Consider the following 12,954-nt stretch of genomic DNA (forward strand, 5'->3'; position numbering starts at 1 on the left):
ACTAAACAGGTTAATTATAACAAAATGTTAAATACAAAAGTTTAAATTGTAAATTTATTTGAAATTGAAATTGAAATTTAAAATTTAAAATTTGAAATTCATATCATTATGGTAGGTTTAATTTATGGAAACTAATTAATAATATATTAGAAATGCAAAATGAAATAAATGACAAGTGGAAATAAATATATCTCTAAATTATGATAAAATGACATGTGGCAAATTGAATGAAAGAAGGACATGTGACAAAATCATTCTTATTTATTATGGTAGATTAGAACACATTATCTTAAACAAGATCCTACTGTGTATCCTATTTAATTATTTATATCACTTTACGCTTTTATCCGTTTCGACTCAACTATATCAAATCAAAATTTACTTTTACTCGATAACCTAAAACTTTTCAAAAGATTCGATGTAATACCATGAAATAAAAGTTGAATAATTAAGAATACGTGTATTTAGAATCATATCTTTTTTAAAACTTTTCGTAACTCAAATTAATCCTCGACAAAAAAAAAAATGACAACCCATAAAAGTTATATCAATCATATCAAATTATTAATTTTAATACCACATGATTATTATAAAATCCTCAAAAAAATACAACTAGACCATACTGTATAAATATCTACTTTAATAACTCCAAGGCTCAAATACTTTTTTTTCGAATAACTATATTACTTACATCCAAAAATATTAATTAATTCTCTCAAACAATGATTCCATTTTCTTTTGGAATCACATCCGAACTATAATCATGGGCCATAAGAGTCCATAAGCCCACAACTCGTTGATCTTAAACCTTAATGAATCATATGATAAAATGTACAATTGGCGAATACAAATTCACGAATACCAAATAAAATTAAACGATTTGATTTCTTCCTTGATGAAGAAATCAAGAACTAATAATCAAACAGATACATCCTTATGAGATTGTTCAAAGAAAAAAAAAGTATATATTAATAATATGCTGTCTAGAATTACACCATTCCTTTTGCAAAATAATCTTTTCATGTTTAACCACATAATCCGTAGAACAAACAAACAAACAAACACATCATCAACAAACAAAGATCTGTTACTTGTTACTTGTTACTTGTTTACTTGTTTTACTTGTTAGTGTATTTGGTGGGTCCCACCACCAGCAGCATCCACTATCTTTTGCCATGTCAATTGACGCTGTTCTTCTGCTTGTTGAGAATTCGCCTGTTTTTCAGCAAACTGTTTTTGGCATTCTTCAAACAATTTGAAATCCATTTCTTGAAACATTTTACGCACATTCACTGTTAATCCATGAACAGCTTGATTCCAATGAGATTGAATATTGTTTTCCAAAGCTTCAAACACAATTGGTAAGATTATGTTTCTGTTTTGAGCAATTAAGCTCACAATATGCTCATTGTTCCACAAAAACAAAGCTCTCTCTGCTGTCTAAAAAAATATAAAAATCATAAATTAATACACATGTACACATTTATGACACATTAAAAAAGATAATGGAGAATTCTCAAACCTGAAAATGAGGGCTATTAAGACACCGAGCTATTTGTCTAAAAAGAGGAATCATACATCTCTGAAACTCAGCAGCTTGTGTAGCTTCTAAAACCTCTTCAAGTTCTCCAAGAAAAAGAGTCTCTTTTTGACAATTAGTAATAGGCCAATATTTAAGCAAACCCCTTATAACAGTATCTGCTAACTTATTATCCTTTTCTACAAACTGAGTAATACAGTAGGAAAGTTGTTGATGATACATAGCAATTGACTTAGGCTTATGGAGTGGAATAAGAGCCCTAACAAGAAACAACTTGTGCTCCTCTTTCATTGGTAATGCAAATCCATTGATTATACTCCCAAGTATTTCCAATAACTCACCAATTCCATTATGCCTTTGTGTTTCATAGATGAATCTGTAAAAGATGTTATTGATTGCTTTCCTGATAAACGGGCGATGAACCATAAACTTGCCATAGATTCGGTGTAGAATTGTTTTCAGATACTCACGTTCACGTGGATCTTCAGAATCAAACATGTCTAGTAGCTTTAAAACAAATGAATGATTGATGTAACGCTTTGCGACTTTGGCATCGGTGTCTGATGATACAACATACCTTAAGAGAAGCTCGTAAACGAGTTGGAGATGTGACCATGATGGATCGAGATAAGGTTCTTCTTCTTCTGTTTCAATGTTTTCAGTTCCTGTATGTTCATGGGAACTCGGTGGTAAACACCTGAAGATGTTTACTGAAATCATTTGAATCATCTCGTCTTGATTGCTCTCGGTGACTTTACCAGAACCGGATTGGACATAATCCACAAGCTCGACAAGGTTTAGCCTTTTAATCTCCTTCTCCCGAACCATTTTTAACGTGTCTGTGAAATCAAATTGGAAACGGCAAACCTGACACTTTCTGAGAAACAAGTGTTGTCGTTCCGATACTGGAACATCTCTAAACATCGGCAAGGATTCAATAGTTCCAGTTGGAGGAGGAGGAATCGATGTTCCACTTGGTGTCTGTTGTTGTTGACCTATACTGTTCGCGACAGGAGGAGCACCACCACGAGAGGCGTGATTTACGACAACATTGGAAGTAGAAACAGACTCGGAATTCCGGTTTCCAGGAGGAGTAAACCCGTAAGTATCAGTATCAGATTTCGAGGGCTTCCGTTGCCCTCGTTTCATAAATTTGTTCAACATATTTCTATGGTGTATGTATAAACTATAATCCAACAAAATCAATTCAGCAGCAAATCACTAATCCTAATTTCTTCCAGTTCCGAACAGAAAAATTGTTATTCAGTCAAAACAAATAAAAACCCTAAATCAGTCTTTTAGCAATTAAAAAACGAACACGAAGTAGAAGGGGTCTGTTATACCATTATCTGAACCCGGAGTTGATTGGTGGTGGTGGGGGAAATGCAGCGGTGGTGTGATGGTGGCGATCGGCGGCAGGCGGAGGTGATTTGTGGCGATCAAATTAAAGAATGGAGAGAGAAAAGATAGATTAGAGTGAGAGTGAGAGAGACCAAAGTTGATATAATTTGAAATGTGGTGAAGGGGGCGATTGGAACTTGAAAGGGACACACATATTGAAGGCTCACACTTTCCTAATAAAGTTGACTCCTTTAATCATATTAAATCATTTCATGGCCATTTATTTTTATCTATTTCCAACTTTCCAACTATGGTTATTGTAACAACTCAATAAGCATCATAATTCCTACTTCAATTTCCTTTGATATTAAAAGAAAAAGAGGAAATCAGAAGAATATGAAAATAGAAAAAAGATTTTTAACAAAATGATGTTTTGATGAATTTTGTACATAAAGGCAATCAATTTTGTATTGTGGTCCAATGAGAAATGTCGCTATTTAAGTGGTTGTAAATATCATTTCATATATAAGAAAAACAGTTTGAAATCTCTTTCAACCATAACAACAAATAAGGATCTTGAAACTTCCAGGATACTATAGTTCATTTGAAATGTTTTTCTATATCACATTTTTAGTTTTTGACTGTTCATGTTCTGGTGTGAAATGGTGGGGTTTTGCTTTACATTTCCTTTTTAGCTTTGTTTTTTGTTTTTTGGTAAATCATAGGAATAATATTGAAAACATATACGTCTTGTTTCCGAGTTTTTTTTTGTAAATTCATCATAGGAAAGGGTAAGGAAAATTTGACAGAAAGAAAGGGAGGTGAATAAAAATATTCATTATTTCGTATTCACGAGTTCGAAGGAAATGACAGGAATTGAAAGGAAAATTTTAAGTTTTTGTGTTCCCGGATTAGAAGGAAAAAAAATAAAACTTAAAATTTTCCTTCCCCTCACTTTCTTCCCAAATCCATCCAATTTTTGAGGAAAATTTGAAAGGAAAATATGGCTCCAAAATCTTTCTCTCCCCTCACTTTCCTTCCATTAATGAAACTCGGAAACACGATTTTCCTTCGACGCCCCTCACTTTCCCTTCGTACCTCTCATTTCTCTCCTTAAGTAGAACTCGGGAACAAGGCGATAGTGTTTTAAATTATAATTAATGATTCTTGTTTCAGAAAAATCATATCATTGTGAAATTATTCACATGAACGATTTCAAGATTAGGCCTTGTGAAACTTGTTCATGTGAATAGCTCCGCAATGATGGTCACTTTCAAAGAAAATGTTCATTGAATTTTTTTGTGGTTTAATGTTATATATTTGTATGACAATAGTAAATATCAAATATAAATACACTAAATCGAAATTTATATCTAAATACTAGTCATAAATATGAAAAATGTATTTGATTGTAGATGTATATAGCATATTACAAACACAAAATCAAACATGTTAGAGGCTTGTGAATTACAGCTTCCTAAGACAGAAATTGCATTGGTACGAATTTATCTAGAAGATAAATGTCAAAAATATAAAACTATCAACATCTCATTAAAAACGAGTCTACTTACAAGATAAACCTCACTACACAGATCCTATACTACACTCTTCCCTCAATATTATTATATCCTAACAAATATCAAGAACACGAAACTCTAACTAAGAGTTCTAATAGAAAGAGTCTCAGATAGATACTCTGGAAAGTATATTGTGAGATTAAAAAATGAAAACCTAACTCTTTCCATCTATGTATAGCGTATAAGAATGCAATACTCCTCACTATACATGTATGAGTACAACCGTATCATTTAAGAGGATACAATTATCATAATACAAGTTCCAAAACCTTTAGTACATCCATTTAAAGCTCCGCATATACAAGCATCCAAGTTCCACATATAAAGCTCCACATATACAAGCATCCATTTAAAGCTCCACATATACAAGCATCCAAGTTCCCATATATAATCCTTATAAAGTTACATCTCTACTTGGACAATAATACCCAGCAGCCCCTCAACCTTTAGTGTCAAGTTCCAAAAATGATCAACTTTAGTCCCCGACAAACCTGCACTAACCAGATTAAGTCAGTAATATACATACTTGTTAGGTGATTAAGATTATAAGGAAATAGACATTATTTCTAACAATAAAACAATCAATCAAGATTCAATCTTGATTTTAACAGATTTCCTTATGCTTCCATGATTTCCATAGAAAACAAAACTAAAGAAAATGAAATGTTTCTTCTTTGGCCACAAAATTTGTCAATTCTCTTTTAAATTATAAGCTTCCTATAGTAGTTGTAACTTTCAAACAAAATTAACTGCTAAAAACTATCATTACAATTATACCAATAACTAGGGAAGAATCCCGCATTGCGGGGTTGGTTACGCAATTGATTTGATCTAGATATTATATTTAATCGACGTTGAAATTTGAAGGAATTTGCGAAGATTTTTCACTTTGGTTTCATGATCAAAACCTTGGGGATCAAAAGGTAATTTATATTTATGTGCGGAAATAATGGAATATAAACCGAACTTATTTCAATATACATATGTCGAGGGTATTTTGGTCTTTATGGAAGAATGGAACTAAATTTTGTCCATTTGGCAATCATGGAATGAGATCTCATATTACGATTCCGTCGGAATTGGCAAAATCGTAAAATGTATGTGATTGAAATTCCAGATAAAAATGGTAGTTTTGGAATTCAAGGAAAAAAGGAAATAGGGCTTACAATAGGTTTTCCAGTAACATCGAATCCTTGAGGGCATAACTATATTATGTTATATTTAACGTAAACATCAAAAAATCTAATTTCCATTTTGTATTTGCAAAATGAAATATGACGGTACAATCATAATAAGAATAAGTTATGTGATACAAATTACAATGGGCAAAATGGGTAAATTACGCGAAGTTTTGAGCTAGAGTAAATACAAATAGACCACCACCTCCCACATCTCGACCCACAAGAATGTTCGTGGTCTAGATATGAAAGGTAGTAAAGTCCTCCCACCGATTGCCTGCCACATCATATACCAAGTTTATTTTTTTTCGATTCTTATCTTATATGATAAATAAATAAATTTGTTATTTCTTGAAATATGATTTAAAATAGCTTATAATAAGTTTGTGAATGTACCTTCCTGGGCTTGTGGTACTCACTGGAACTTGAGCTTTAAGAGAACGAATTGCTTGCAATATTTAAAAGTAAATACAAAAAATAAATCACATAATTTGATTTTGATACAATTAAAAATCAAAACAAATAATTAATTATACGATGAGTTTACTTGTAACGTCAAGAATGAGCGTGACAGTAATACAAAGAAAAGATCAAATTTACCAAATGAAACATAATTAATGGCTAGATGAAGATGGACTAAATTAATAAAAACCTAGAGACCAACTATAGAAATTTTAAGAAAGAAGGTATAGATACTTACTTCAATGTTCAGATACAATAATATCATTTTTTCCAGTGACCTCATTTTATGAAGCTGCACAGCTTCAACATTGCAACTTATAATCTGAAATCAGTTTCCAAGTATTTTCACTTAAAAACCCAAATCAGTTTGTAACAATTCTGCTAATTTCATGAGATATTTAGTAATACAGGAACCCCATTTAGTTGGTTAATATGTTCCTTGTAAACATGGCATTTCAACAAACACTTTCAACGCACAATTAGAATGTATATATATCGTTACCTATGAATAGAAGTAACTTACCCAATATAAGGAATACCTGAAGCCGTCTATTGTCAATTACTTGGGCTGAAGCACCATGATTTACTGTGAGAAACCAAATATATCACTGTAAAACAAATTCAAAATCTTTTGCCTAAATAATATTAAAACAATTTTATAAGAAAAAATAGATAAGGGTGATGTTAAAAGAAATGGAATTTCAGACAAAATAATACTTGTTGTCATGAGTAGTGGTAAAACATGAAAGATAGCTTCAGTCAGCCATTTCAGGAAACATCTAACATGCAACTGCTTGAACATGAAGAGTAAAATGTGTATCAATATCCAATTGTATGTATTTCTAAAAATTAAGGTCATATTGTGTTTTAAAGGCAACCAAGAAAAGTGGAGGATATTGAAGAAAAAAATCAAAGATGCAAATGAAAAACTCAATACCCCTTACCTGATAGGAAAACAGAAGATGTTACTTTCTTGGGAACTTCGGCGGCCATTCCTCCATCATGTTCACTGCCTCACAACCTTTAAGCTGAAAATCAAACATTAATTTTTAGTCTTCAGTCCAAATAAGTTTTCTACAATTTCATCTAATATGTCTTGAAGTGGTTGTATCTGCATCCAATTAATTTTTTTTTTCATTTAGACATTTCATCAAACACGTGATATGCATCTAAAGTTATAATTTTTTTGTGAGTTTTCAAATTCAGCCTGGAAGTGCAGTTCTATACAAATATAGATTAACAGGCACAACTGCACAAGTGACTGAAAACGCCTAGAAAAATTAATGCATAAACCCTAAATACAAATTAAGTTCATATGGCCACCAAAAATCGAGAACACTAACATGACGAACCATCTGAAGTATGAGGGGTCTACAAACGAAAAGATGATGCAATCAGGTCGGTGGGATTTACCTGTTTGATTCAGTGGATCATCCACGTAAGTTATGTTTCCTGCTTCACGACATGCACCTTCTTCGGACTCCGACCCTCTTTCTCCTACCAGAAGCGCAGAGAGTACGGTTTAAGGCTTGAAACTGAAAGCAATGGTGATGCTAAGGGCAAGAAGGTGTTGCTTACAAAGTCGGCAGTGGATGCTCGAAGGCAGTGAGAGACGAAAATCAACGGTAATTGAAACGGGATCTGATATGGTTTCTTTGTTATGCTAAAGATGCATACAACTGATGCATACCTACTTTCGGGATGTACCCTCTATTTACAATCGATGAATGTTGTAAACATACCAGGGCGCCTTTAGATCTGTAAATGGTGACCTCAAGACCGTCACCATTGGCGGATACCCTCCTTTTTTGTTCCCGTCACCATAATCGGTGGAAAGTAGAGCAGGTGGTGTGAGGCGGTGGAGGAAATATCAAGGAGTGGAGGGATTAAACTAAGTCGATGGTTGAGCCGATGAGGAACACGTGTTGAAGCGGTATATACAGAAAAAAAAAACACGTAACACAACACGTTCCCAAATAAAAAAATAATCCATAAAAAGAGAGTCAACGAAAAATAGAAAAAAAAAATTTCATCCAATGACAGAAATGTACTGTTCAAGTGGTCATTGTAAATTAGTATGTATATATAATTACCAAATTTTAATTAATTAGTTTGATTAACAAAACCATTTTTGGATTTAATTATAAAATTTTATTAATTAGTCAAGAAGGACCCTAAGGCTTAAATATTTATCTTTCACCGTTAAATGTATTAAATCCAAGCTACATTTTAGTTAGTACATGACGGATCTACCATGTACCAAGTGGGGTGCATGACCCCACTTAACTTAGACATTTTTCTCATAATTTATATAATGAAAAAAAACATATATTTTACCTTTGCACCTCATTGAAAAAAAGATCCTACCTCAAACCAATCAAAGTTTTAACTATTATAAATTAAGTATCTAAAACCATTTCATTATTAAAATGATTGTTACAAAGTCTAAATACAACTACATATTAATTTCATTTAAAATATTGGACTCCAGTTGAAATTTTTTTAAGATCCGTTGGATCTGCCACCAGTCTATTACAAGCCCAATTTGACTAGCCAAATGTCATTTTCCAAGCCCAAATTTTGTTATTTCTCACTTGATCCGTTTAGTTTAGTTAACTGAAAAGACAAAAGTATTGAAGGCTTGATAAGGTTTCATCTTCTATCCATATAGGATGAGCCTCACAAGTTATTTTACCAAAACAAAGTTCCAACAATACCTATATTTTATATTCAAACACCAATGATACCCCACATTTTAAGTAGAAAATAAGATAAGTTTGATATTTAAATCGGGAAGGCTAAAAATGAGTAGAAACTAAAGTCTTGAACACTTTTGTAGTAGAACAAACAAGAAGCATCATACGTATCATATCTAAACATAGCTTGATTCTTATTTGGTGTTTATTTTGGTCGATCACAATCCTTTCTTCATGAGACTTTTAGAGATCTTAGTCGTATCAGCTCCAAAAGATGCGACCTCAAATCTATCTTACATAGGTAACGCTAATATGGAATAATCCTTAATATTCCAATAAAAAAGCTATTAGCATTATTAAGAATAAATCATCCCCTAAATCATCAATGGAAAACACAAAATAAATATAGGAGTGAGAATACCTTTGTGTTTGTTTTTTGTTAATTATTCACCAACAAGTTTTCTTATTCAACCTAAACCATTGGATCTCCAATGTTTCTAGGTTAGGTTTCTAACAGTTGGTGACTCATTGTGTTGACTTTAAGTCCACTCATTGATGTGAAGAGAACTTGCTTTGTACTAAGGCATTTTTTAAGGATTATATATATATTGACTTTATGTAACTAACGAAAATGATCTCATTCTCATCAAGTCACTTATTGTAATATGTCTCGACTTGCCATTGTATATCTGATTTTATGTTATAGTAAAAACAGTCATGCTATCACAATGTATACAATATCAGTAACATGTGTAGGCCACAAAGGAATACATTTTAAGAAGCTTTTAACCTACTCAACTTATTTAAAGGTTTTATCTAAAGGTAAAAATTATGTTTCCATTTTATAATATATATTAGAGTTTTCTTAGATGATTTCCACTATAGAATGTGTATGTATAGGTTTTTTTAGACAATTTACAAGATATAGCAGCTCCACCAAGTGTAAATACATAACCATTTATGGATTTACCTTCAGAGGCATTGGTAATCTAATTTGCATCATAATATCCTTTAAAAAAAAGAGGATATCTCGTTTAATGCAACTCATAATTTATTTTATGTTTAAAATATTTAAGCACTCTAAGTATATTTCCCAAAATTATGAAAGTGACTGCTCAATCTACTTACTACATGCGAATTTCGATCTAGTACAATTCGTAATATACATCAAGCTTCCAAAAACATGAGTATTTTATAGTTGAGCAACATTGTCACTTACATTCTTCTTAGGATGACTAGAATGATCAAATCGGATAACAATCGGTTTGTCATCATAGTGTCCAAACTTCTTAAATATGCTTTCAATATAATTGGACTATGTAAGAGCATACCCTTCTGGACTTTTTTGAATTCTTACACAAAGAAATTCATTAGATAGTCCTATGTCCTTCATGACAATAGCATTTTTCTTGGTTCGATTTAAAATATCTAAACTAATACCCATTTAAATCATATCATCTGTTCACAAGCATATGATGGCATAGGCATTTTTGTATTGTTTGACATAACATATTTATCATACTCATCTATTCTAAATTTAGTAGATAGTAGAGTATTGTCAGACTTTTCATGTCATTGTTTTGGAGCTTGTTTTAGTCCATAAAGTGACTTGACTAATTTATAGACTTTATTTTCTTGACATTTCATCACAAACCCTTCAGACCGATTCATATATGTCTCTTTATCTAATGCAACATTTAAGTATGCCTGTCAAAACATGTCACGACACGACAAAACAAAATTTGGACGAAATAGAAATTCAAATTCTTGTTCATGGCATGTTTAGAAAAAATACGACATCGCGTCGTGTCGTGTCCGGGTTGGAAAATTGGCACGAAATTGACACGAAAACAACACGACTAAAACACGATTTAAAAAAGACATATAACACGACAATAAAATGAGTTTGACACGATATATACCCAACAAACTCTTTTATTAAATAATATTTTCGTAATTGTAATTATATATATATATATATATATATATATATATATATGTGTGTGTGTGTGTGTGTGTGTGTGTAACAACCTCAAAAATACCAAGTACAAAATTTTATTTTTAAGTCAACCAAAACCATCAATCATTCCTTTCAAACCATCAAAGTATGACAATGTATAAATAGTTATCAGCGTATAATCCCAAAATCATAAAATGCGGAATGCGGGTGGATGTTGCGCGATCATGTCGGGCCCTTCCCCTTCGAACCTGAAGTAGCTGAAAACATTTCAAACATAAACAGTAAGCACACAGCTTAGTGAGTTTCCTAAAATATCACATAACATACAAGAAACCGGTATGGCCCAATAAGTATAATGGGCCTCGCCCAAACTCACATAACGAACCCCGCCCAATGAGTATAACATGCCTCACCCTAACACTCATAACGGTCCTCGCCCAATAAGTATGACGGGCATCACCCTAACTCACATAATGAGCACCGCCCAATGAGTATAATGGGATTCGCCCTAACTCGTATAACGGGCCCCGCCCACGATAGAAAACATACAAGTATCACACAGACAACTAGCATCTTACAAACATAATACAGTGGGCCGGTATTGGTGCCTTCGACCTAACAGTACAATGAAGAGACTCACCTTAATATGCAACTCTAAATCAGCAAGCTCACAACATCCAAAACGGTGCTAAATTCCACCCAGATATACACGCAAGGAATACCCTTAGTCTACCTTTCTAAAACTATATATTTGAACAAAGTAAGCAAGTCAAAAGTCAAACCTCAAGGTCAATGGATAATTCGCCTCATGAAGCTTCATATTCCTCGAAGCATAAGCTATCAGATAACCCCTCTGCATCAAAACCACGCCTAATCTTGAAATCAATGCATCGCAATATACCACGAAATCATCCATGCCCTCTGGTAGTGTCAAAATCGGAGCCTCACATAACTTCTACCTCAAAGTCTCAAATGTTTCATGTTTCTCAGGCCCTCAACAAAAAGTAACCGAATTCTTTGTCAGCCTGGTCAATGGAATTGTGATCCTGGAGAAATTCTCTATAAACCACGATAATACCCGGCTAAACCAAGGAAAGTCTTAATCTCATATGGAGACTTCAGAACCTCCCACTGCATCATGGCCTCGATCTTGTCCAGATCAACCAATACACCCTTATGATTGGCAATTTGGCCAAAGAACTGCACCTCACGCAAACAAGACTCACACTTGGAGAATTTGGCATAAAGCCTCTCCCTCCTCAGAGTCTCCATGACCTCTCGCAGATGATCCTCACGCTACTCCTTAGTCTTAGAATAGACCAAAATATCATCAATAAAGACAATGACCGACCGATCCAGCATCAGTTTGCAAACCTTGTTCATGAGATCCATGAACATTTCTGGTGCATTGGTGAGCCTAAAAGGCATCACCACGAACTCGTATGCCCATAACGAGTCCTGAAGGCCGTCTTCTGAACATCCTCATCTCGAAACCTCATATGATAATAGCCTGAACATAGATCAATCTTGGAGAACCAAGGCACACCATGCAACTAGTCGAACAAATCATCAATCCTCGGAAGCGGATAACGGTTCTTCACCGTTAATTTGTTCAACTCCAGGTAGTCGATGAACATCCTGTGGGAGCCATATTTCTTCTTCACAAACAGTATCGCCGCTCCCTAGGGTGAATGACTCGGCCTAACAAAACCCTTTGTCTAATAGCTCCTACAGCTGTGTAGACAACTCATGCATCTCCAGCGGTGCCAACCAATAAGGAGACTTGGCTATTGGAGTCGCACCTGCAATCAAATCAATAGAAACTCACCCTCCCTCTCTGGAGCCACTCTAGGAAAATTTAGAAAGAACACATTTGGGTAATCTCGAATGATAGGCACATCATCAACAGTCTTCTTCCATTTCTCTTTGGTATCCAATACATAAGGCATAAAGCCAGAACAACGTTGATGCAAATATCTCCTAGTTCTCGTGGCTGAACAGAGAGTTGGTCCACATTGTGCACCATCACCATGAATAACTAGTTCTCCCCACTTGGGGTTTGAACCCGAACTAACAGGTCCCCATAATCAATTATCGCCCCATTAGGGCTCAACCAATCCATCCCTACGATAACATTGCCTTCACGCAAAGGAATACGAACCAAATCAATTCGATACCGCTCGCTGAATAACTTCATAAC

General features: G+C 33.8%; 1 protein-coding gene across 2 annotated transcripts; it reads right to left on the reverse strand.

The window, feature by feature from the left end:
* Positions 1-942: 942 nt before the first annotated feature.
* Positions 943-3,100, reverse strand: LOC145090012 (serine/threonine protein phosphatase 2A 57 kDa regulatory subunit B' beta isoform-like). 2 transcript variants are annotated; one of them, XM_079028376.1, is made up of 3 exons: positions 2,884-3,100; positions 1,523-2,774; positions 943-1,440 (listed from the first exon to the last, which is right to left on the reverse strand). In XM_079028376.1, exons 2-3 carry the CDS (start codon positions 2,702-2,704, stop codon positions 1,126-1,128), a joined length of 1,497 nt encoding a protein of 498 aa, XP_078884502.1. In that variant the 5' UTR covers positions 2,705-2,774; positions 2,884-3,100; the 3' UTR covers positions 943-1,125. The 2 variants fall into 2 exon arrangements, with proteins under 2 accessions (XP_078884502.1, XP_078884499.1); XM_079028373.1 differs by having other exon boundaries at positions 1,523-3,100.
* Between the last annotated feature and the right edge of the window lie 9,854 nt (positions 3,101-12,954).

The sequence above is a fragment of the Lactuca serriola genome, chromosome 1, assembly GCF_051521515.1.
Source record: "Lactuca serriola cultivar US96UC23 chromosome 1, Lser_US96UC23_V15, whole genome shotgun sequence".
NCBI classification, from domain to species: domain Eukaryota; kingdom Viridiplantae; phylum Streptophyta; class Magnoliopsida; order Asterales; family Asteraceae; genus Lactuca; species Lactuca serriola.